A 23699-nucleotide genomic window follows, 5' to 3' on the forward strand; every position below is an offset into this window, starting at 1 on the left:
AGAGCAGAGAGAGCAGCGGGGCTGGAGCCACTCACAGGCATCGGGAGCGCAGGGCTGATTGGAGCTGCCCCTGAGCCCCCACCACCTGCCTTCCCTTTCCTAGCTGAGGAGTGAGACCATCAGCTTCTCCTTCACGGTGGAGCGGGACATCCCCGTGCAGGGCCTGAAGCCGGCACAAGTGAAGGTCTACGACTACTATGAGACAGGTGAGTGTGGGGCTGAGGTGCCCATGGGGCAAGGGTAGCAGCCGGACGCAGGGAGGCTGGCAGGAGCAGGGGGACCCACAGCTGCCCCTGGCTTGTGCCCTTCTCCACGCTGCTCAGTTCTCTAAGTGCAGAGGCACCCAGATAGAGCAGCCACGCTGCAGGCAGAGCCACATGCGCAGGGGGTCCCGTGTTCAGATCCAGACCCAGGGTGCCGCTGTGCCCTGTACTTCCAGGCAGATGCATTGTCCGCTGTGCCTTAGCTGTCCTGGCTGCTGCACCAGGGTGGCATCGACAGAGTCCCGTGTGCCCTGTAGCGTGCTGGGAGAATGGGCTGAGCAGCCCTTGGGCACCCCGGTGCGGAGGCTGGCTGGGGCTGCTGGTGCTGAGTAGCTTTGCCTTGCTGCAGCCACCCGTGACAGGGCATGGCTGGGGCTCCCCTCACCCAACTGGGATCTGAGGGAAAGCTCAGGGTGCTGGCAGCGTCTGCTGTGGGGCCTGAGAGAAGCATCTGTCTGGCACCCATCCCTCTGCCAGGAGTGCTGAGGGGCTCTGACACCCCATCCTCTCCCTTCCCTTCTGTTTTCCAGATGAGTTTGCCACACAGGAGTACAACGCTCCCTGCACTGCAGGTAAGGTGCACAACGACAAGTGAGATGTTCCTGCATAGGCTACTGCAGGTTGTCTCTAATTAAAGTCTTTGTAGACCATGGGTTTCCTCAGCCTGAGGTTTCAGCACTTATCTTCACTGGGCCTATTGCAGTCTCTAGGCATGCCTCAAGACTGCAATGCTGCCACCCCATGCCCTCTGTGACGTCAGATACAGTTTTCATTTTGGCTCACTGAGAATGGTAATACCAGTGCTACTGCCCTGGTTTGCACAGAGGCACTTGTCATTTCCTGCATGTGTGTGTGTCGTATTGTAGAAATAAGGTTAAACCTCCCCTTGCATCTCTGCCTTTTTCAGGGTCACTTTTGCCATGCTGTAGTACAGAAGGGTACTGTAGAATTGTCTCCCAAACTTCTCGGTGAAATATTGACCTTATTCACGTGTGTCCAGGCTCTGCTCAGGGTCACTTTTTACTTTCCTTTGGGAAGCCCAGGTGCTGAGAGGGAATGTGCACTGGGATGGCTCTTCTGTCTCTGAGATATCTCTGCCTCCTCTCCCCTCTCTGTAGCATGGCTATCTTGGGCATGTCCAACCATTTTCATTCTATTATCTGTCTGCAACTGGACATCTTTAGGTGAAGCAGTTTCTCAGATTTTAACAGGGCCTGAACTTGCATAGCCACCAGAACACAGAGAAGGTGGCCAGAGCTCTGGACACTGCTTCCCCAGGATACTTACCCCACTCTGTCTTTTTCCTACCTCTAGCCAAGGCTGAACAGGGAAATGTCTGAAGAGCACATCTGATCTGAGTCTTGCTGGATCAGATAGCATGCCCCTAGAAGATTGCTGAGAGGGGCTATTGAAATGTTGGATGAAGACACCTCGACACCAAAAAAGGAAGTAACGCTGTAAATAAATCATTGTGATTCTCATCAGATGCCTCTGGCCTTATTTTTTGTTACTGTGTCTTTTATCTCCTCCCATCCATACCTCAGACTGTGTAATGCCCAAGATTTAAATCCAGAGCCATCCACAGCAAGGCAGTGTTTGGCAACTCCTCAGGAATACCAGGAAGCAGACAGCTTTTGGCAGTGAGCTTTGTCTCCATACTTGCCAGATCTCCAGGAGGAGAGGAAATCCTACCTGATCCATTATGCACTGGAAGCTTGGCTCCCTGCCTGTAAAAGTGGGAATGTTCTGCAAGAAAATCCTTGGACATAAATGTCTGATCACGTCACCTTCGATCCCACTGTGAAATCACTGCTATGAGGTAGAAGGACAGTGTAAACCTGTACAATCTGAACTTTTGCAGTAGATCAGATTGAAGTGAAGGGAAGACCTGTGGACTTGCCCATTCTAGCAATGAAGACATTGTCTGCTTGCTTCTAAATAGCCGAAGTGAAATCAAAGAGGGACTGGGAACTTAACAGTGACATTAGTCAGACTTTCAACCAAGAAACACTATATGAGCCAAACTGCTTGCACTTTTCATTAGAATTTTATCCTCTTCCCCTCAAGGCCTATAGATATTTTTTGATGTTTTGAGTAATTTTTAGATATATTTTTTTCTTTCTCACAACTAGGCTTACAGTGCTTCAGCAGAATTCAGAGGGGAGACCCTGGATTCCAATCTGCTAGTTTGCATTAAACTTTTTGCATGTCAGTTTTCCAAATGATCATGTTCTCTCTAGTCTAGGTCACTACCAGGGGTGCAGAGGCAATCACCCTTAGTTCAGTAGGACATATGGCACTCTGTGTATTTTATATAACTGGTTCTATATGCAGAGGAGCCTTTGACCCTGCCAACATAAGCTTATGCAAACACACCTATAGGAGTCCCTCACATAGCTTCTTTCATGTACATCAACCTAGGCTGTCAAAACTGTAAGCCACCAATGCACTGAGAGACCTTCCCTTTATTGCAGGTTGTCTGCATCTTCTCCATTGTATTTCTTAGTCTACTAGCTTGTCTCTTTCTGTTTGATGGCCAATTTGGATGAGATTGGTCGAACTCTCAGACACATATTTTGTATGGTATACTGAGCATAGGGGGCACAATGCTCACTCATTCAAAATCCACTATTCTTGAATTCTCAGAGTGGTTTCCAAAGTTAGGTACCCCTGATTTGATTGAAGTGTTTGTCCCTGTTGCTCTGTTACTGGCCCTTGGGCTTCTTCTTTGAGTTCAAGTAACTTATTATCACTCTTGTCCCAGAAAGAAGGTATCTTCTGGTTCTTCCTGAGAGGTCCAACTAGTGTCCCTGTGGGATCACGGTGACGGGACTTGGCTCTTTCCAACCACGAGGGGGCGGGCTCTTCGTCGAAAAGCACTGTCTAGAGCGATAGAGAACATCGAGGCCACCAAAAGATAGCCCACAAAAGTAGCCTGTCAGACCTACCATGATTTCATGCTGCATTCTAGAACCTCCTGCCCGAGCCTGGCATATCTCTCTTTTCACTTAAGCTCTAATGCAGTTCTGCTCTTAGCCCTTTTCTTCCTACTCTGAGCATGAAACCATAGCTCCAGCAGAGAACTTGTACTTGTTCCAGTGATACTGAAGATCTTTGCATTGTCATTGCCCATGTGGGTGTCTCAAGACCCTCTTTTCGAATTCCTCACTGTGTGAAGAGGCCAATTTGTGCTAGCCCCTTTTATAGCTGTCCCTCTGCTGTGGGGTCATGAGCGACTGACTATACTGGAGAGATACAGTGCCAGCTGTGACTGTACGTTAAGGACAAGCAGGTTCAAAAGTGCCAGGTCTGTGAGCAGGGCAAAAGGGCTGAGAATGATTTAAGTTGGAGTCAGCCTTTCTAATGTATACCTCTCAGTGTTACATACTCTGAAACTGTCTTCTGAGATCCCGTCTAATCAACAGGGAACATGTACTTCAAGACAACAATTTCTCTCCTCTGGCTTAGAAACTATAACTTTGATTGAAATGATCTCTGCAGGTGCCTATTGATGTCTCCCATCAGTAGATAGCCTGGATGATCAGGGAATGTTACATGAAATTCAACCTCTGTGATGTGCCCCATACCAACTCCTCCCAGAAAGTTGTGTATCTTGTGCCTGCTTCTCCTGGAGATCCCCAAGGAGAAACTAATGGCATTTGCCAGTAACCTACCTACCTAAGCCTAGTTTAAATAGCCCATTGACTTAAATCATGAAGTTGCTTTGGTGAAACTGTCCATAGTCCTCCTAGATACCTTGAGGAATGCTCTGCTTTTCTTGGGTTTGTCCCATTAATTTCTGATTTTAACTTTTGAATAGTAGAAAGATCTTACATGACTATCTATTCTCACGAAACACTTATTGTTAGGTGTCATGGCTTATTGTATATCCAACATACAACCCCTTTTTTTTTTAGTGTACCTGTCCAAACAGTGTTATTTAGAACAAATAAAGCTCTTCATCTATTTTGCTAGATACTAATATTATGTCACTTTATCTCCTATGGTGCTTGGCATTTACTCATGCAAGACCTTTCTTAACACATCATATTCAGACAGTCCTATGGAATGAAGTAGCTTCAGTGAAAGCTGAACAAAATTTCTAATCAAGCGTGAATATTAACTGCATTTGTTTTGATTTAGAAATAGTAAAAGCATCTAATTTCCTACGTTGAGGCAATTACTTTTCCAAAGCAACACACATTTTAGTTGCTGAGTGAAACAGGTTTGATTTTAGACCATTCTGATTTGCCTTTGAAGCTTGCAATCCTTGTTCCATGGGGATAGAAATTCAATGTTCAGACAGTCCTGTACTTCATTAAGGTAGCCTTGCTAAAGTTTCCTACATGGTAAGCCTGCAAGGACCTGCAAGTAAGTGAATTTGATGACTCGCAGCCTAGTCAAACAGAGAGATACTAAACAGCTTTACAGATATGGGCCCAAAATGGTAAGTGATGTGGCTGCCCATGGGCAATAGTTATGTGTCGTCTAATTTAAAACCACGTGGCAGCAAAACACAGTGTTAACTCCTTCCATGACAGAAAAACATTGTCCAGATTTTGTGAATGGAACATGCTCTAGTGATTTTACAGACTTTTAAATTAAATTATCGTGATGATTATTTTGTTTCATTCGAAGTAGAAAAGATTGGACACCATAACCATGACAGAGTAATTGCCAAAAAGTAAATGAAAATGAAGGAGCTGTTGCCATCCAAATACAGCCAGCTGTAAAGGAGGGTCTGCATTTGCAGACCTGTGTCTGCATGCACAAGTCTGCAGACCTGGCACTTTTGAACCTGCTTGTCCTTAACGTACAGTCACAGCTGGCACTGTATCTCTCCAGTATAGTCAGTCGCTCATGACCCCACAGCAGAGGGACAGCTATAAAAGGGGCTAGCACAAATTGGCCTCTTCACACAGTGAGGAGTTCGAAAAGAGGGTCTTGAGACACCCACATGGGCAATGACAATGCAAAGATCTTCAGTATCACTGGAACAAGTACAAGTTCTCTGCTGGAGCTATGGTTTCATGCTCAGAGTAGGAAGAAAAGGGCTAAGAGCAGAACTGCATTAGAGCTTAAGTGAAAAGAGAGATATGCCAGGCTCGGGCAGGAGGTTCTAGAATGCAGCATGAAATCATGGTAGGTCTGACAGGCTACTTTTGTGGGCTATCTTTTGGTGGCCTCGATGTTCTCTATCGCTCTAGACAGTGCTTTTCGACGAAGAGCCCGCCCCCTCGTGGTTGGAAAGAGCCAAGTCCCGTCACCGTGATCCCACAGGGACACTAGTTGGACCTCTCAGGAAGAACCAGAAGATACCTTCTTTCTGGGACAAGAGTGATAATAAGTTACTTGAACTCAAAGAAGAAGCCCAAGGGCCAGTAACAGAGCAACAGGGACAAACACTTCAATCAAATCAGGGGTACCTAACTTTGGAAACCACTCTGAGAATTCAAGAATAGTGGATTTTGAATGAGTGAGCATTGTGCCCCCTATGCTCAGTATACCATACAAAATATGTGTCTGAGAGTTCGACCAATCTCATCCAAATTGGCCATCAAACAGAAAGAGACAAGCTAGTAGACTAAGAAATACAATGGAGAAGATGCAGACAACCTGCAATAAAGGGAAGGTCTCTCAGTGCATTGGTGGCTTACAGTTTTGACAGCCTAGGTTGATGTACATGAAAGAAGCTATGTGAGGGACTCCTATAGGTGTGTTTGCATAAGCTTATGTTGGCAGGGTCAAAGGCTCCTCTGCATATAGAACCAGTTATATAAAATACACAGAGTGCCATATGTCCTACTGAACTAAGGGTGATTGCCTCTGCACCCCTGGTAGTGACCTAGACTAGAGAGAACATGATCATTTGGAAAACTGACATGCAAAAAGTTTAATGCAAACTAGCAGATTGGAATCCAGGGTCTCCCCTCTGAATTCTGCTGAAGCACTGTAAGCCTAGTTGTGAGAAAGAAAAAAATATATCTAAAAATTACTCAAAACATCAAAAAATATCTATAGGCCTTGAGGGGAAGAGGATAAAATTCTAATGAAAAGTGCAAGCAGTTTGGCTCATATAGTGTTTCTTGGTTGAAAGTCTGACTAATGTCACTGTTAAGTTCCCAGTCCCTCTTTGATTTCACTTCGGCTATTTAGAAGCAAGCAGACAATGTCTTCATTGCTAGAATGGGCAAGTCCACAGGTCTTCCCTTCACTTCAATCTGATCTACTGCAAAAGTTCAGATTGTACAGGTTTACACTGTCCTTCTACCTCATAGCAGTGATTTCACAGTGGGATCGAAGGTGACGTGATCAGACATTTATGTCCAAGGATTTTCTTGCAGAACATTCCCACTTTTACAGGCAGGGAGCCAAGCTTCCAGTGCATAATGGATCAGGTAGGATTTCCTCTCCTCCTGGAGATCTGGCAAGTATGGAGACAAAGCTCACTGCCAAAAGCTGTCTGCTTCCTGGTATTCCTGAGGAGTTGCCAAACACTGCCTTGCTGTGGATGGCTCTGGATTTAAATCTTGGGCATTACACAGTCTGAGGTATGGATGGGAGGAGATAAAAGACACAGTAACAAAAAATAAGGCCAGAGGCATCTGATGAGAATCACAATGATTTATTTACAGCGTTACTTCCTTTTTTGGTGTCGAGGTGTCTTCATCCAACATTTCAATAGCCCCTCTCAGCAATCTTCTAGGGGCATGCTATCTGATCCAGCAAGACTCAGATCAGATGTGCTCTTCAGACATTTCCCTGTTCAGCCTTGGCTAGAGGTAGGAAAAAGACAGAGTGGGGTAAGTATCCTGGGGAAGCAGTGTCCAGAGCTCTGGCCACCTTCTCTGTGTTCTGGTGGCTATGCAAGTTCAGGCCCTGTTAAAATCTGAGAAACTGCTTCACCTAAAGATGTCCAGTTGCAGACAGATAATAGAATGAAAATGGTTGGACATGCCCAAGATAGCCATGCTACAGAGAGGGGAGAGGAGGCAGAGATATCTCAGAGACAGAAGAGCCATCCCAGTGCACATTCCCTCTCAGCACCTGGGCTTCCCAAAGGAAAGTAAAAAGTGACCCTGAGCAGAGCCTGGACACACGTGAATAAGGTCAATATTTCACCGAGAAGTTTGGGAGACAATTCTACAGTACCCTTCTGTACTACAGCATGGCAAAAGTGACCCTGAAAAAGGCAGAGATGCAAGGGGAGGTTTAACCTTATTTCTACAATACGACACACACACATGCAGGAAATGACAAGTGCCTCTGTGCAAACCAGGGCAGTAGCACTGGTATTACCATTCTCAGTGAGCCAAAATGAAAACTGTATCTGACGTCACAGAGGGCATGGGGTGGCAGCATTGCAGTCTTGAGGCATGCCTAGAGACTGCAATAGGCCCAGTGAAGATAAGTGCTGAAACCTCAGGCTGAGGAAACCCATGGTCTACAAAGACTTTAATTAGAGACAACCTGCAGTAGCCTATGCAGGAACATCTCACTTGTCGTTGTGCACCTTACCTGCAGTGCAGGGAGCGTTGTACTCCTGTGTGGCAAACTCATCTGGAAAACAGAAGGGAAGGGAGAGGATGGGGTGTCAGAGCCCCTCAGCACTCCTGGCAGAGGGATGGGTGCCAGACAGATGCTTCTCTCAGGCCCCACAGCAGACGCTGCCAGCACCCTGAGCTTTCCCTCAGATCCCAGTTGGGTGAGGGGAGCCCCAGCCATGCCCTGTCACGGGTGGCTGCAGCAAGGCAAAGCTACTCAGCACCAGCAGCCCCAGCCAGCCTCCGCACCGGGGTGCCCAAGGGCTGCTCAGCCCATTCTCCCAGCACGCTACAGGGCACACGGGACTCTGTCGATGCCACCCTGGTGCAGCAGCCAGGACAGCTAAGGCACAGCGGACAATGCATCTGCCTGGAAGTACAGGGCACAGCGGCACCCTGGGTCTGGATCTGAACACGGGACCCCCTGCGCATGTGGCTCTGCCTGCAGCGTGGCTGCTCTATCTGGGTGCCTCTGCACTTAGAGAACTGAGCAGCGTGTAGAAGGGCACAAGCCAGGGGCAGCTGTGGGTCCCCCTGCTCCTGCCAGCCTCCCTGCGTCCGGCTGCTACCCTTGCCCCATGGGCACCTCAGCCCCACACTCACCTGTCTCATAGTAGTCGTAGACCTTCACTTGTGCCGGCTTCAGGCCCTGCACGGGGATGTCCCGCTCCACCGTGAAGGAGAAGCTGATGGTCTCACTCCTCAGCTAGGAAAGGGAAGGCAGGTGGTGGGGGCTCAGGGGCAGCTCCAATCAGCCCTGCGCTCCCGATGCCTGTGAGTGGCTCCAGCCCCGCTGCTCTCTCTGCTCTCTCATCCTGTGTGTCCAAATGTCCCAATGCCTGTGTTCCTCACCCATCCTTGCCTTGGATACTCACCTTTTCCAGATACAGTAGGACATGGTTGGTACTCAACTCTGTGCGCTCAATAACCGGATGACCTTCCAGCTGAAGAAAGAAGACCGAGATGTTACAGTGTTGAGGGTGCTCTCCCTGTGCCCCTGGCACAGCCCTGTGGATGGAACACTGGGGTGCTCCTGGAACTAAATGTGCAGCATGGAACTGCCTCCTTGGTGTGCCACTAGGTTATCACGGCCACCCTAGCTGATGAAGTAGGGCCTGCATCTAGCAGGGACTGGGCACTGGCTCAAGCACAGTGATGGAACAGCTCAGCAAACATACATCCCTTCTGACATGAAAGTTCTGCGGTGTCTTGGGATCGCCTTTATTGTCCAGACCATGCACCTGTTCAGCATCTCAAACAGTGACTCAAGATATAACCAGATGCAGTGCTATAAGGTGGTGTTGAATCAGCTGGAAGAAAAAGGAACACCGCTACTTTTGAGTGACCTGTGCACACACAATGCTTCTAGGGCGCTCTTGGGGTACAGATAATAGAGCTGTCCATCCACCCGGTGTCCAAAGAATACACTAGCCTGCTTTTCCTAGAGTCATGACATTGTCTCCCTTGTGCTGTCCTTGAGCCAGGTATGTAAAGAGAACTGTGCATGGCAAATGTGGAGACAACAATCACAGAATCACAGAATAACCAGGCTGGAAGAGACCCACCGGATCATCGAGTCCAACCGTTCCTATCAAACACTAAACCATATCCCTCAGCACCTCGTCCACCCGTGCCTTAAACACCTCCAGGGAAGGGGATTCAACCACCTCCCTGGGCAGCCTGTTCCAGGGCCCAATGACCCTCTCTGTAAAGAATTTTTTCCTAACGTCCAGCCTAAACCTCCCCTGGCGGAGCTTGAGGCCATTCCCTCTTGTCCTGTCCCCTGTCACTTGGAAGAAGAGGCCAGCACCCTCCTCTCTACAACCTCCATTCAGGTAGTTGTAGAGAGCAATGAGGTGACCCCTCAGCCTCCTCTTCTCCAGGCTAAACAGCCCCAGCTCTCTCAGCCGCTCCTCATAAGGCCTGTTCTCCAGCCCCCTCACCAGCTTTGTTGCTCTTCTCTGGACTCGTTCCAGAGCCTCAACATCCTTCTCGTGGTGAGGGGCCCAGAACTGAACACAGTATTCGAGGAGCGGTCTCACCAGTGCCGAGTACAGAGGGAGGATAACCTCCCTGGACCTGCTGGTCACGCCGTTTCTGATACAAGCCAAGATGCCATTGGCCTTCTTGGCCACCTGGGCACACTGCTGGCTCATATTCAGTCGGCTCTCAACCAACACCCCCAGGTCTTTCTCCTCCAGGCAGCTTTCTAGACAGACTTCTCCTAGTCTGTAGCACTGCATGGGGTTGTTGTGCCCCAAGTGCAGGACCCGGCATTTGGCCTTGTTAAACCTCATGCCATTGGACTCTGCCCAGCGGTCCAGCCTGTCCAGATCCATGGCAAGATGGAGCTGATTCAGACCCTGAAATCCTTTAGTTTGCTACAGACACTTGGAAGGTGTCTGGAAGATAAGAAGCTGGATGTGGCTTGTTTGACAAACAGGCTCCTACCTTCCTCACAGAGGACTTCACGGGGATGAATCCGGACAGTGTCTTCACATCAACAATCACCATGTTGGACTCATTGCGCTCCCCAGTGTAACTAAGGAACCAAGCAGCAAAGAGTCAGGGCACTGCAAATCAGACTTGGGGGAACTTCCATCTCTCCCATAACACTTAGTAATCCCCCACGTCCTGACAGTCCAACAGTTTCTTCTCCAGCTATGCCAGACCATCCTAGCCAGCTCTGCAGCCCCTCGCTAGCCCAGCCTTGGGCTGCTCACACAACTCCAACACTGCAGGACATGCCCTTCCTCCACAGCCTCTCATGCCAGCCCAGATGCTTCCTGCCCGCCTTCCTGGGGATGCACTGCCCTCCCAGGGCTTTCAGACTGGCTTGCCAGACCTCCAGCACCCGCAGATTCTTAAGAAGGCTCAGAGCCAAAAGCAGACTCACCTGACATTTATGCCTATGTCAAAGACCTTCAGAGCCTTGGACTCCTCACATGTCTCTGGGATTGTGTACACATGGAGCATGAAGGGTGCATCCTCCTGCGTCGGCAGCACGTTGTACCTCAGGCTTGTCTAGGGGAGAGCCAGCAGCTCTGTTTGAGCATGCGTGTGTGCATGCTCAGCACACGAACAGACACCATCCTCTCCCTGTCCTGCCTCCCTACTCCCATTCTCACAGCTCCTCCACATTGCGGATCTTTCACTCCTTTCTTTCTACTCATTTCTCCTCCACACACCTCTCCTCTTCCCCTCTTCCCTCTCCCAAAGCCTTTCCTCCCTCTCCTCCCATTGCCCTGTCCCTTCTGCCCTCGCCCTGGATGTTGCCTGGCAGGTCCTCTCCTCCCAGGATGCCACCTGTCCCCATGACCCTCACCTGCAGATAGACACATCCTTCGCCAGACACCTCGGTGCTGTACTCCCCTGGCACCTGGGGCAGGGGCACGCGCTGGAGCAGCAGTCGGTTTCTGGGATCCACTTGGAAGTCTTGCTGGAAGTCCGCTCCAGATCGCAGGGTCACTTTGGAAGCTGCTCCGCTCTTGGCATAGGTGGCAGCTCCGTACAGGGACAGGGCTTGGAGAGCCACCACTGTGTCCTGAAAAAGATGGGTCTCAGCACTCAGAGGGATAAAGTCAGCCTTCCCATAGCCTGTTCTCCCACAGCCTGCCCTTTGCTGATGGCAGGCCCCTCTCCTCCACTCTTCATGTTCTCCAGTCATAAGTACAAAGCACAGAGGGTGAAGCCGCTTTTGCATGTTTCTGTTCTCTTCCTGTGTCCTCTGTCCAGCGGTTGTGTGTTCCTTGAGGACCCTGATGTGGAACTCTGCGCAGCCTTTGCTTGCTCCACACAGGGAGAAGCAGCAACTTCACGTGCACAAACAAACAAATGGCAGTGGGAGCTCTCTCCAGTGGCACAGACACACACCCCTTGGGTCCCCACCGATCTGCTCCACTGCGTCAAGGAAACCAGGTCTCTGGATCAGTTGTACCCAGAGGCACTACTTGACATACAAGTCATACTCTAGCCTCTTGGGACCTTGGCAGCCATGGGAGATGCTGCAGGGACATAATACATTCCCTGCTCTGGTGAAGCTTACTGTGCTCCCACACAGGTCTCTGATGCTTCCCATCTTCTGACACTGATGTCTGAGGACACAGGAAGGAAGCAGCTCACCTGGGTGGAGGAGAAGCCTCCACTGGGATTTTGCTGACTGCTGATCCACTTTGCAATGAGAGATGCAGATGACAGCTCCTCCTGGGAGGGTGTTGGCTGCGAGGTGAGGTGAGCCAGGAGCACGTAGGCTGTCAACTCCACTTCGGCAGACGGAGCTCGGTAGTGATAGTAAGGGAGATCAACCTCGGGCTCTTTCCCAGGCCGCTGCCAATGGACAGACCCGTCTTCACAAGAGCAAGGAGAGTGGAGAGAAGACAAAAGGCAATTATTAGTAGTTATGGAAGGGCAGTTCTTGTTCTGTTGCCAGTCCAGTTGGGAGGACAGAGGCTCCAGGATGCGCCTGTCATGCAGGATGAAGTGGGAGAGTTAGGTTTACATTTGCTACAGATTTACAACTAGTCTGAGACTGTTGAGGCTCAGTCCTCAGTCCTGGATACCACTTTGTCCTAAACTCCACATTCACACAGGTATTTGTGCACTTGAGCACCTCGAGGGACCTAAAAAGGATGACACTCCTTCCTTTTGGAGTAGAGATGCTGGGGACAGGCTGTGACAAGCCATGTGAGGCAAAATGACCCCAAAAATATGACAAGGGCTTGATAGTCACCTGCAAGTGGAAAAGGCAAGAGGTGCTGGGGATACATCCTTCACAATTTTGCTGCCCAACTCTTGGGCAAACCCACTGCCTGGCCTGACTTTCCCAGAATGCTTCCAAGTCATGACATGGCTTCCTGGAAGACTCAGAGTTTCTGCTATGGACTCCAGAACGGTCTGTATGTTCAATTTCTCTTTCAGCACATGCAGATTTTCCTTGATTTATCACCACTTTTGCTGTACAAGGTCAGTTTTGGTCTAAATGCACTGGAATGAAGCAGTGGCCATAAACAGTACTGAGTCTTTACTAAGCAGTGCCTGTTGGGGCAACAGGCCTGAGCTGAGGACAGATGCCAGCAGAGCTACCCTTCAGTTCAGCACCGGTGGGAATGATGCCTGGTGTTTCCTGATGAACTAGGAGTGAAGAAGTAGGAATAGGCACTGAGAGAGGGTTATCAAAAACGCAATCCCTGTGCACAAATCTTTCCTCTCCCTCCATCAGCCTCCTCCTCCAGAGAAGCCATGTGCTGCAGCCATTAACCCAACAACAAATAACATTTTGTTAAGGGGAGACATAACACCAGTGGGTTAGAAGAAAGCGATGGCCTACCAGGAGCACTCACCCTTTTTCACAGCTTCCTTTTCCAGTGAGCTAAGCAATGCTTTCCGCTTCCCCTCCTTCCCTGCCAGGGCAAAGGCGTAAGCCATCAGAGCCTTGGTGTAGACATGGTTTTCTTTCTCACTTGCTGCTGTTTCCAGGCAGAACAGAGCATTACGCACCACTGAGTGCTGGAAAGAGAGAAAGATGAAGCTGGAGCAGCCAGAGCTGACACTGAGGTCCATCTTAGAACATATGGAAGTAGATCGTACCTATGTACCCTTGACATCGCCACTGCCCTGTTTGACAAAGACTGAGCCATTGCATATCCCTTCCCCTCCAGGTCCAATACCCCTGTATATATGGGCAGCCAAAGGCTGTTCCTTATCTTGTATTTGTTTTTCTTCAATACATCTTGTTATAATGATTTTTTCTCTGGTTTGATATAAAGAATGTGAAGGCCCTCCTTAAGCCTTCAGTCTTGAAAAGAATTACTTTCCCGACAGTGTCTCAGGGCAGGGAGAGTTCTCTGGTATGCTTCCTCTCTGCAGATATACTGGATTACTTGCTCTCCTCCTCCAGACATCACACAAAGGTTGTTCTGTGCTTTCAGCCTCTGCTCTATCCTTTCCTGGTTATTGTTTAGTTCCCCTTTTGCAAAGCCTTCTGCCAGACACACAACTATTCCTCATTTGTGATGGAAAAACTGGTATAAAATCAAAGCAGTACCACTTCAGGGGGCATGCTGTGATCTGAAGCTTAACATCTATAGCTTGATTAACTGTCTAGAAGGAAAAGACTTATTTTTCAGTGGCTTTGTAGTTTGCCTTCACTGGGTATGTAATAGAACATGAAATCTTTTGTGGCCACTTTTGGAGAAGTAATTCAGCTGCCTTTGAGAAAGGAAAGCATAAAAAAAAATTAAAATTGGTAGGGTCTGTGCCTCACCTGCAGTTTCCTATGCTTACTACTGTTTGTCAGGTAAGTGTTGGGAAGGAATTCACTCCAATGACAGGATATGGCAGTAGATACACATGCTCACAACAATACTAGAATGTTTTTTATGAGGGGTCTAATATGGCTTTTTTCACTTACAGAAATACTCTGTATACTTGCTTATAGCATTAATTAGGGGCTGAGCTATGCTAAAGAGTTCACGCAGCTTAACTTGACGTACATCCATATACCAATCAAATTCTGGCAACCCCTTCAATGGCACTTCTAGACTCAGACAGGGAGATGAAAGTCATCCTTATTGTCCAATACAGTTCTGTCTGAGAGCTTGCCTTCTAAACAGAAGACATACCAAAGGAAGAATACCCTTCTGGTGAAGTTAATGTCATTCATGTCACCCACTGACAAAACAATTCTTCCTGCTAGTTATCACAATACAGGGGGAAAAAAAATCAACATGAAAGAGTCCCTACTACATTTGGAGCAGAGGGATTACAGCAGCCCAGCAACCGTCCTGGCTCAGCAGTCTTTCTGCTACAATTCACAACCCAATTTTACCTGCACCAGAGGCTTGTCTTACAGAGAAGGGATTACAGCCTCAGGAGTCAAAATGACCCAACCCACATTGCTTTTAAATAGGCTTTGCGCTTTTCATGGAATACCTTTTATGATATTCCCTACAGGTATACCTTATTGCCTATAGGTATACCTTATTCCCCAAGCATTAAGGATGGGGATTTCCAACAAAGCAATCTGGAACAGGCAGAGAAAATGAGAATGAATCCCTGAGGGAGCCACCTTTTTTCTTTTTCACAAACCTGCGCTATTGTGTCAACACAATAGGCCCATACAAGTGGTCCAACAGGAATGTACTCTTCCAACAAACAAAAGGAAGTTTTTGTGGATGTAGGAAGCCTATTTTTCTCATTTCATAGATTTAAATGTTATTTAATTCACTGTTAATCAAAGTTGTACTCTTTTAAGGGAACAAAAGCATGGTTCTTTACTAAAGTATTCAAAAAAAAAAGATGAAGTGAAATGTGTATGTGGGAGACAGGAATAGACAATGAAGGAAAATGGAGGAAGAATGTTATTCTGATATAGGCTTGAATGGAAAGGCTATTCAGACAGGATGCCTTCTTTAAAAAGATAAAGGGACCTGATAATTCACGGAGCCACTAGCAGGGCATATTGGTACCATCTGTGGCTCAGGGTGGGGTTACACATACGGTTACAGGCAGAGGAATCTCCAGCAATGCAATAGTGATGTAGGCCGTCAGTGTGAGCTCGTCGTTCACTCCACCCTGCAGGAGACCACAAAAGTAGATATTCATCTCACACAGCACCACTGGCTCCCCTCCTATGTTATGTATCTACAGGCTGTAGGGACAAATTCTTCCTAGCCTCCTTTTCACGATAAGTCCTTCAGAACTTCTTCTGAAGTTGGCTGTTGGCTTCTTCCAGGTTCTGTGATAGCCCATATCTTTAACTCCCCCTCATCCCCAATCTGCAAGTGCTGAAATAGCTCTGTTGGTCTCCGAGTGACTTATGGTCAAGTTCCAGCCTCACAAAGCCCATGCGGAGACAACCAGGCAGACACATTACCTTCATGGCATTGTTCAGGAGTGTCCCAGAACTGCAGAAACAGCCGTTCTCCTTCTGCTTTTGAGTGAGCCACACCAAAGCATCCTGGATGTGTCTGTTGTCTATGAAGATGTGAGATCGGGCCTGGGCAAAGGACTTGAGGACAAAGGCTGTGAGCCTGAAAGTGACAGAGGGAACTGAAATATTCTGAGCCAGCCCTGTATCTGTCACAGGTCATAGGGCCCATGTAGGCATCATTGTTTTGGCGGAAAGCAGTGGAGGCTACAGGATTTGATCACAGTGGGCTGTTCAGAAACTGTGAGCTATTTTAGTGACTTGGTGAGGCAGGGTCAAATGCTAAGTGGAGCCTGCCATTCGTAAACCTGATGGCTGTGAGCTGGCAGGCAATAGCATTCTGGGCACTCATCAGCATCTTCTGCTAACAAAAGGTATCTAAGGCGTCCTGCAGGTCACCCTCGCTTGAATTGAAGAAGAGCATCATGGGGGGTAAGTAGATACAAGTGCAGCATTGCAAACCTAAAAGGCATCTCCCTTAGGAACCTTCCGCGCTCCATTATTTCACGTTGACTATGCCTGTGATCTGTGATGTCATGATTACAATGTCATTTCCACCTCTATTTCAACCTCAACAATGGCCAAGCACAGGAGAATGCTGAGGAAGGGGAGGGCATGAAAAGCAGAAATGAAAACCCAGTGGTACTGAAGTCTTACCAGGTATTCCCAACTTGCCCATAACGTGGCCCAAAGGTGCTATAAGAACCGTCCCAGTGTTTGTACTTCAATTGCCTTTGATACCCTGAAATGGAGAGTGGAAGGATAATTAGATTGTCATAGTGCTTTTCAAGGAGCCATGCAAAGGAAATGTAGAAGATGTGGGATACAGTGTCTCCCTCATGGCACAAGTGTGAGCCGTGCTGCTCAGTGTTAACAACAGAAGTTAAGACAAACCTTAACCTTGGAGGTGCTCCAAGCACCTCCATCCTTGAGCTCCTCCTCTCTCCTAAAACACTTGGAAACTGGCTATCTATGGTCATTACTACTCTCTGCCCTAGACTCAATAAGGAGATGTAAACGTATCCCAGGCTTGAGAGAAATAGGAAAATGGTTCCTAGAGGAGAACTGAATACAAAGGTGAGCCCCACACAAGATAGGGACACAGAAAATAGTATAATTTTTACTTGAGAAAGTGTAATTTTTCTGCAAAATAACTGAGTAAAAAAAGTTCCTTGTCAGTCAGCAGATACTCACTGTGTCCATATGTACTGCTGTTATGTCTACCAAAATGTCCTAGCTAGTGTGTTGGAATTCTGGCCTAGTTGAAGGTATGTGATACTTTCTAAATCTTAATCCTAAGGAGAGTCAGAGATCTACATAAGTGGCTGCCATAATTAATGTTCACAGCCTGGTTTAGGTATTTCATATATCCGTTTTCTTATGGAGAGAACTCTGAGTTATTGTCAGTCCTGTATTTCTTCAATGTTTCTGTTTGGATGCTACCTTCTCTCACTCCACACCTCCATCTGAGTGCAGGATTCTTTCACTCTTTCTGTAAAGATACTGCATTATGTACACTGACCTACCAAATGTTCCCTTCCAGACAATGCACCAGGACAGCCTCCTCCAAATCATACATGCCAGTGGCCAACAGTGTTCTTACACAGATGCCAAGGGAAGGAATGAAGCGCAAAGCAAAAGCTATGTCCCAGCTCACCGCTCACTAAGTATCCAATGGCCTTGGATTTGACCTCCTCACTCAGCTGCCCTGTCTTGTTCAGGTAGTCCAGGACATAGATGTTGGGTGCAAACAGGACCATGTTCTGCTCACCACAGCCAAATGGCATCTGAAGGAGCTGGTGCAGGTTCTTCATGGCAGTGCCCATGATGTCACCTGGGGAATGGGACAATTTACAGTGTAAATTAGCACAGTTCAGGGCTTGCTAGTAGACTGAGCAGACTGAAGAAGTATGGCAGTGTTTCAAAATAGCATGTGACACTTTAAGAACGCTTCACTTACCTAGTACTGAGAAATACGCTCTGGCTGAGCCGTCCACCACAGTCTCTGGGAGAACTAGGGAGACTGGCTCTGACATTGACTTTTCTGGGATAAAATACAGGTCAATTCTGTTACAATTCTGGATAAATATACATGCACAGCTAGCACCTAAGAGGGTGACACAGGGATTTCCTGCCTTCAACAAGTCCATTCATCTGTAATTTTGTTGTGGAAGCTTCCCATTCTGCAAATTTTGTGTTGGGCCTGCAATATCCTCACACACAGACTATCATGGACTTCTACGTGGCACTTTCAGCTGGCCTTGACTGACAAAGGTACTTTCCAGCATATTTTTTTGGCCTCTTCTTCTTTGGAGGGCAGACCTGGTAGAGTCCCGTTTTTCTTTTTATACCTATTTCATGAAAGACATTTGAGATAACCCTATTGAATCACAGACATTCTTGACCCACCGGAACCTGGCCAGCCTCAGTTCCTAAGAGATATGCTTTCACCTCTGTAATTGCAGGGGCTACTACAGCCTCAGCTCTTCTCCTTTAGGAGGAATAAGTTTCAATACCAGTTGGATACTCAAATGGTTTGTTCAGTTTTGTCAGATTCCTATACTTTTCTTCTCAGAGCAGAGCACCTTGCCTTCTCTCTTCATCTTTAGTCTCTATCTCAGCAAATAAAGTTTTAGAAAGAGAAAGGCTCTCACCAGATGCACAGAGCACAGAGTTGTAGGTAGTTTCCACCTCAACCCCTTCCGGCTTGGGGAAAAAAAAACAAGAAAAAGAGCACAAAATGAGAAACAACCACAAAGAAAAGGGAGAAATATCAAGAGGGAAACTAAAAGGAACTCTAAGAAAACCAAATACTCATAAATGCTCCTGTGGTAATAACCTCATTATACTGAAGTCTTTAGAAATTGCGTACAAAGTTTTTTCCTCCTCAGCTGAGGATAACTCGGGATGATAAGATACGGGCTAATTGCAATCATGAAATTTCATGCCCTTTCCTTTCTTATTACTCAGAGAGACCTTGCAGCTTCACAGTTTATGATACAAGATAGCGTGTGGCGCTGCTACCAACAGTGCTAATAGAGCCACAGGGCTGACTTGGTTTCAGCTGCGATAGTCTTCTTCCTGGTAGCTAGTAGAGTGCTGTTTTGTATTTAGTATGAGAATAACGCTGATAACACACTGCTGGTTTTGGTTGTTGCTAAGTAGTATTTATACTAAATAAAAGACTTTTCAGATTCCCATGCTCTGCCAGTGGGGAGATACACCAAGAAGCTGAGTATAGCCAAGATTCAAGCTGGCTAAAGGGGTATTCCATGTGAGGGATTCCTGCTTGGAGATGGGCTGGACATCAGTCCTTGTGTGGTGAGCTACTGTATGTGCATCACTTGTTTTCTGTATTCTATTATTGTAATTATTCTCTCTCTCATTTACTGTCCTAATTAAGCCATCTTTATCTCAGCCTATGAGTTTACTTTTTTCATTCTTTTCCCCATCCCACTGTGTCTGGGAGGAGGCAAGCTAGCAGCTGTGTGGGGCTTGGCTGCTGGCTGGGTTTCAACCATGACAAGGGCTCTGTCTTCCAAGGTGCTGCCCACCTCAGCTCAATCCAGCACAAGTTTTCAGGCTGATAAAAAGTAGGTAGGATATCTTGTGCAAGAGCTTTATGTGGTGACAACTAGAGCACTCCAATACTCCCACAAGCAGTACAACAACTAAACTTTAAATACATGCCACAGTCAGCTAGCAATTTATGGTCACATTTAAAGGGTAATTTGTATCCTGTTTCAAAAACTTCCAGCCTAACTTTTGAAGTCAGCAAAGAAGCTGTGTTTTCTGTTAAGCTGGTCCAAAACGTTCTGCATAGCACTCAGGAATCAAATATATACTAGAAAACATTTTTTTTGTCAGAGTTGATTTCAGTGAGGTCCTCTTACCAGGTTTTTTTAACCTTCAAATAGGATGGTTCACATTCCTTCATTACTGGTTCCCAACATTTGCAAGCTGAAACTTTTTTCCCAGCATGTAAAAGAATGGTATTTTTTCACTTTCTCACACAATTAAAATACACTGCCTCTCATTCTTCAGTTTGAGAAGAGGGAGAAAGATTAAAAGGGGAGGGAAGGAAAAAACCAAGCATTTATGACTTGAGCTAAACTATGACAGAGCTAAATGTTTCTGTTTGAAAAGGCACCTTCTTGTTTGTTTCAGTATGTCATTCTGAAATGCAAATAAATGCGAAATCCATTGTTTTGTTTGATTTTGAACATTTTAATGGGAAATTAAAACCTACAATATGTAACTATTTGAAAGATTTTCCTTTCCAGCAGAGAAATTCCTGGGTGAGAGAACATCCTGTTTCCCAACTAGCTCTCAGTGAGGCTTGGTTTCTCAAGGGGCAAGAGATCCCTCAGGGGCTCTGGCACACTCCCTTCTCTCTCCCCAGGGTGCACTGCCTGTTGCAGGGGATATTGACATCCCTGTGTTTGGGACAATGCAGCCAGAAGCAAATTACACTGTATCCACCCTGATAATTAATTGTTCAGCCTTGGATGCTAATCTCTGGTTCTATGCAGTCAGGGCTTGCTGTAGATTAATTACCTCATTACAATAACAGGACAAGACCAGTAATCTCTCAGACATTCTGACAGAAGTAATTTTAGCTCTCATTCAGTTATTTTTCACTCCCCCACCATCTGGGAGTAAAGACTTTATAGTTCTGATCTTCTAGTGTCTTCAAAGAACAAAATAAACACTCTTTTTCCTGAAGGCATATTTGAAATTAGGAAGTTTTCCTTAAATGTTTAACAGTTACCTGTGCCCTGATACACGAAATGCACTACACAATCAAATTATTGTGTAAATAATAAAATAAAAATTAAAAAGAAGCCTGATAGATAAGATTGTTGTTCTATCATTAGATTCAGGGTAGAATGCATAGGACTGACCAAATTATGATGGGATGTTTCACTATACAACAAGCTAGTACTCTTTGCTTGCTATTAATATCAGAGGGAGTCTTATACTGTGGATTAATTTTATGACTGGCTATTTATCATGGGAAATACTGTGGTTTTATCATTGCAAAACACTGCTTATGAAAAAAATGTACAAAAGAATGCAAAATAAAAAAGCTAGTTCATACTGTTTCGAACATTCTAGAAGTGTAATAAAACGAATTCAAAACAATAACGGCAGTTTGTCTGGCAATACTTGTAGATTGTCATGACTCTTCCATATTCCAGAGTACCACCCTTATGCTGGAGGAGCTGCATAAGGTTTCCGGCAAGTCTTCCATTTACAGCCTACCCTGTGATTTATTACAGGTAAACCCAAGGAGTTCTCATTTATCTCTCAGATGATGTATCTGGGACATACCTGTTATTATTACCTGCCTTATTATTACTGTCCCACTATGTAATGTAATACCCTGCTTTTGTTATGAGATGGCAACATTATGACTTAGGTGCTTTATTGGCCTTTGTGAGATTTATCAATGCTTCTTTTATAAAAGCATCCAGAATAAGAGTCACACAGGCCATCATTGCTACTACCATGGCTAAATCAGAAAACCTATATTGTACAGGAACTGTTGCTGTGGAGCATGAAATTATTAGTTTCCTGTGCCTCCATACTCAGCAGCCCACATACCTCCACCAGCAGCTGTCTGATGACTGTGTCCTTCCGTCCCTTCTCAGGGGTCTCCACAATGGCATTCCCACAGGGCTGCTGGTTCTGCAGGGCTTCAGCGGTCACCGAGAACTCTACATGCCCTAGAGGAAACAAAGGTCAAACAGCCCTGCTGGGCAGCGTCAGTGAAGTGTGAGTTGGTATTTGTACTGGCCACTCTCTGCTGTGTTACAGAGAAGCTTTTCCAGGAGGAGAACTAAACCCAAGACAGTGTTTTATCTTGATCCAGCTGCAGCCTTCCAGGCCACCTCCTTTGTGATGGCCACCCAAGCAGGTGTTACTCCATCAGCAAGAAGTGTAGTGGAGGTATAGATCCTGTAAATCAGTCTTGATCTGGGAGACTTCAGAGAAAGTAAACTTTGATTACAGGTTTTTAGATGTAACCAAATTGAGATAAGACATTCTCAGCTCCACAACAGGAATGTCTGAACATATTAAGGGAATTTGTGATTTCTATGCAAATGTTATAGAAAACAATGGTCGACAACACTTAAATAGTTTGTTTAGGACTTGGAAACTGCATCCCGGAGTAGTGTCTCAAACTCAGAGTCGGAATTGTCACTTCTGACATAGTCAAGAACCTTCCAGACAAGTCTGAAGTTACCTAGCTCTTCACACCAAAGGTCTGACATCATCCACATGTATCCAGTGCCAGTATTTTCTTGTTGTCGAATCTCTTACCTAGAGATCTTGGTGCTACTGCCCAGGAAACAGTTTTCCTTTCATTCATGCAGATGCAGTAGGATTCTTCTTGCTTCTCTGTGGGTGTAGCAAGGAAATCAGTAGATTCAGCCAGAGATACACTGACCTGCCGATTGTACAAAGAGGTGTCATTAAGATTGGAATTGCAGACAAGATGGAATTGCAGATTCAGACAGCGCAGTACATGGAAATGGGGAGTGGAGCTGGTTATACTGTGGGACTGAGCACCTTATAGATGTTGCAGAGCAAGAACTGGGTGACAAACTGGGAGAAGACTGAGAAGTGCAAGGGATTGGGGAGGTAAGTGTAGAGAACAGGATGTGCATCTTTGGAAAGGAAGTAAATTCTGGGAAATGGAGAGCATGGACCAGTTTTGTGTGTAAAGGCAAAACAATGACTACAAACTTAGCCACTAATTAAAGCCTTCCACCCCCTCAGGATTAGTTAGATGAAGAGGTAAAACAGTAGCAGTAGAAAACTAGTATGGGAACAAGCAAGAGGGGAATAAAGAGCTTGAAAATAGTGAACAAAACAGGAAAGAGCAAAATAAATGAGAGTGCATTGAAACGGCTGGATCATCTCCTCTGCTTCTGTCAGCTTCCTTTTAGAATAAAAATCTATATTAAAAAACTGAGCACAGGTTATGGAGATTTTGTTTGAATCACCTCCTAAATTCTCTCTTGAGTATTTTTGCTGGTGAAAGAATGCAGGTAAGAATAGTAAAGCTATATAGTTCTGCCCAGTGTCTCAGGTGCAGATGCAATAAATCACAGGAAGCCTGCATATTCCAGTGAATCTGATGTGATACCTTATGAGGTGTTTATATGAGATCAGACTAAAGGCTGAGCACAGGTGTCCACTCCAGTGAACCTGGATTTTCCATGTGGGCATGCAGTGACACTGCAGTCTATGGATAACCCAAGTTTTGTATTTCTACAGGACAATGACATAAATCTGCAATGGCAACGCTGGGGGGCACAGTAGCTGAGCTCTTGGTTCCGAATCCAACACAGATTTTTAAAACTTTTCCAGAAAAACATATTCACCTTTCATTCAATACACCAAGAGTTCCTACATACACACATCATATGAAATTATAGCCAGAAACCAGCCGTTTGGCTTAGGAAACCATGCTACAAATGACCCGTTGTAGCTTTCCCTAAGCTGTCAGGCTGAGAAAAACTGTCAATGTCTCTTACCCTGATGCAGGCAGTCAGGTAGTTGAAAATGGTGGCTTTGAGCAGGAAGGACTCACCACGCACCACGGAATAGGGCATGGTGAGTTCTACAAAGAAAGGCTGGAAGGCTCTGAGGGACGCTGTTGGGGACAGTCCAAAGCCTGTGTCTGCTGAGATGCAAAATGCACTGGCTTTCCACTCAGTGATGGTGTCAGGGATGATCACATCTAGATCAGCATTTCCGTCAGAGCTGGCAAGGGACAAAAAACAAGTTTTCAGCCATATTCTGGTGATTTATCTATGTTTTTCTCATCTTACTGAACAACATTTGGAGCAAATTCCTGACTATTTGGGATATTGGTACTGGCTTTTGTATGTCCTTCCAAGGCATCCTGTACTTAGTGACCTTGAAAAATCCCTCTGTTTACTAGAAATACCC

At 46.3% G+C, this 23699-nt stretch overlaps 2 protein-coding genes across 4 annotated transcripts in view; one reads left to right on the forward strand and one right to left on the reverse strand.

Moving 5' to 3' along the window:
• Positions 1 to 1744, forward strand: part of LOC138723980 (alpha-2-macroglobulin-like) — a 31003-nt gene extending 29259 nt beyond the window's left edge. For 2 of the 3 annotated variants that reach the window (XM_069863568.1, XM_069863576.1), the window contains exons 34-36: positions 104 to 206; positions 794 to 835; positions 967 to 1064. In XM_069863568.1, the coding sequence (XP_069719669.1) occupies positions 104 to 206; positions 794 to 835; positions 967 to 1049 (228 nt within the window). In that variant the 3' untranslated portion in view covers positions 1050 to 1064. Of the gene's footprint in view, positions 1 to 103; positions 207 to 793; positions 836 to 966; positions 1065 to 1577 lie in introns of those variants that run through there. The other variant, XM_069863583.1, reaches the window with a different exon arrangement.
• A 5128-nt stretch (positions 1745 to 6872) lies between these two features.
• The window catches only part of LOC138723966 (alpha-2-macroglobulin-like), a 39279-nt gene continuing 22452 nt past the window's right edge, over positions 6873 to 23699 (reverse strand). Inside the window, 18 exon segments of the mRNA XM_069863544.1 lie at positions 6873 to 7039; positions 7782 to 7823; positions 8411 to 8513; positions 8683 to 8751; positions 10259 to 10349; positions 10704 to 10831; positions 11133 to 11351; positions 11930 to 12153; positions 13147 to 13312; positions 15305 to 15379; positions 15681 to 15837; positions 16392 to 16476; positions 17392 to 17568; positions 17695 to 17778; positions 18389 to 18440; positions 21342 to 21463; positions 22062 to 22188; positions 23282 to 23510. Coding sequence (XP_069719645.1) covers positions 7014 to 7039; positions 7782 to 7823; positions 8411 to 8513; positions 8683 to 8751; positions 10259 to 10349; positions 10704 to 10831; positions 11133 to 11351; positions 11930 to 12153; positions 13147 to 13312; positions 15305 to 15379; positions 15681 to 15837; positions 16392 to 16476; positions 17392 to 17568; positions 17695 to 17778; positions 18389 to 18440; positions 21342 to 21463; positions 22062 to 22188; positions 23282 to 23510 — 2176 coding nt within the window. The 3' untranslated portion in view covers positions 6873 to 7013.

This window comes from Phaenicophaeus curvirostris, chromosome 1 (assembly GCF_032191515.1).
Source record: "Phaenicophaeus curvirostris isolate KB17595 chromosome 1, BPBGC_Pcur_1.0, whole genome shotgun sequence".
Classification (NCBI taxonomy): Eukaryota; Metazoa; Chordata; class Aves; order Cuculiformes; family Cuculidae; genus Phaenicophaeus; species Phaenicophaeus curvirostris.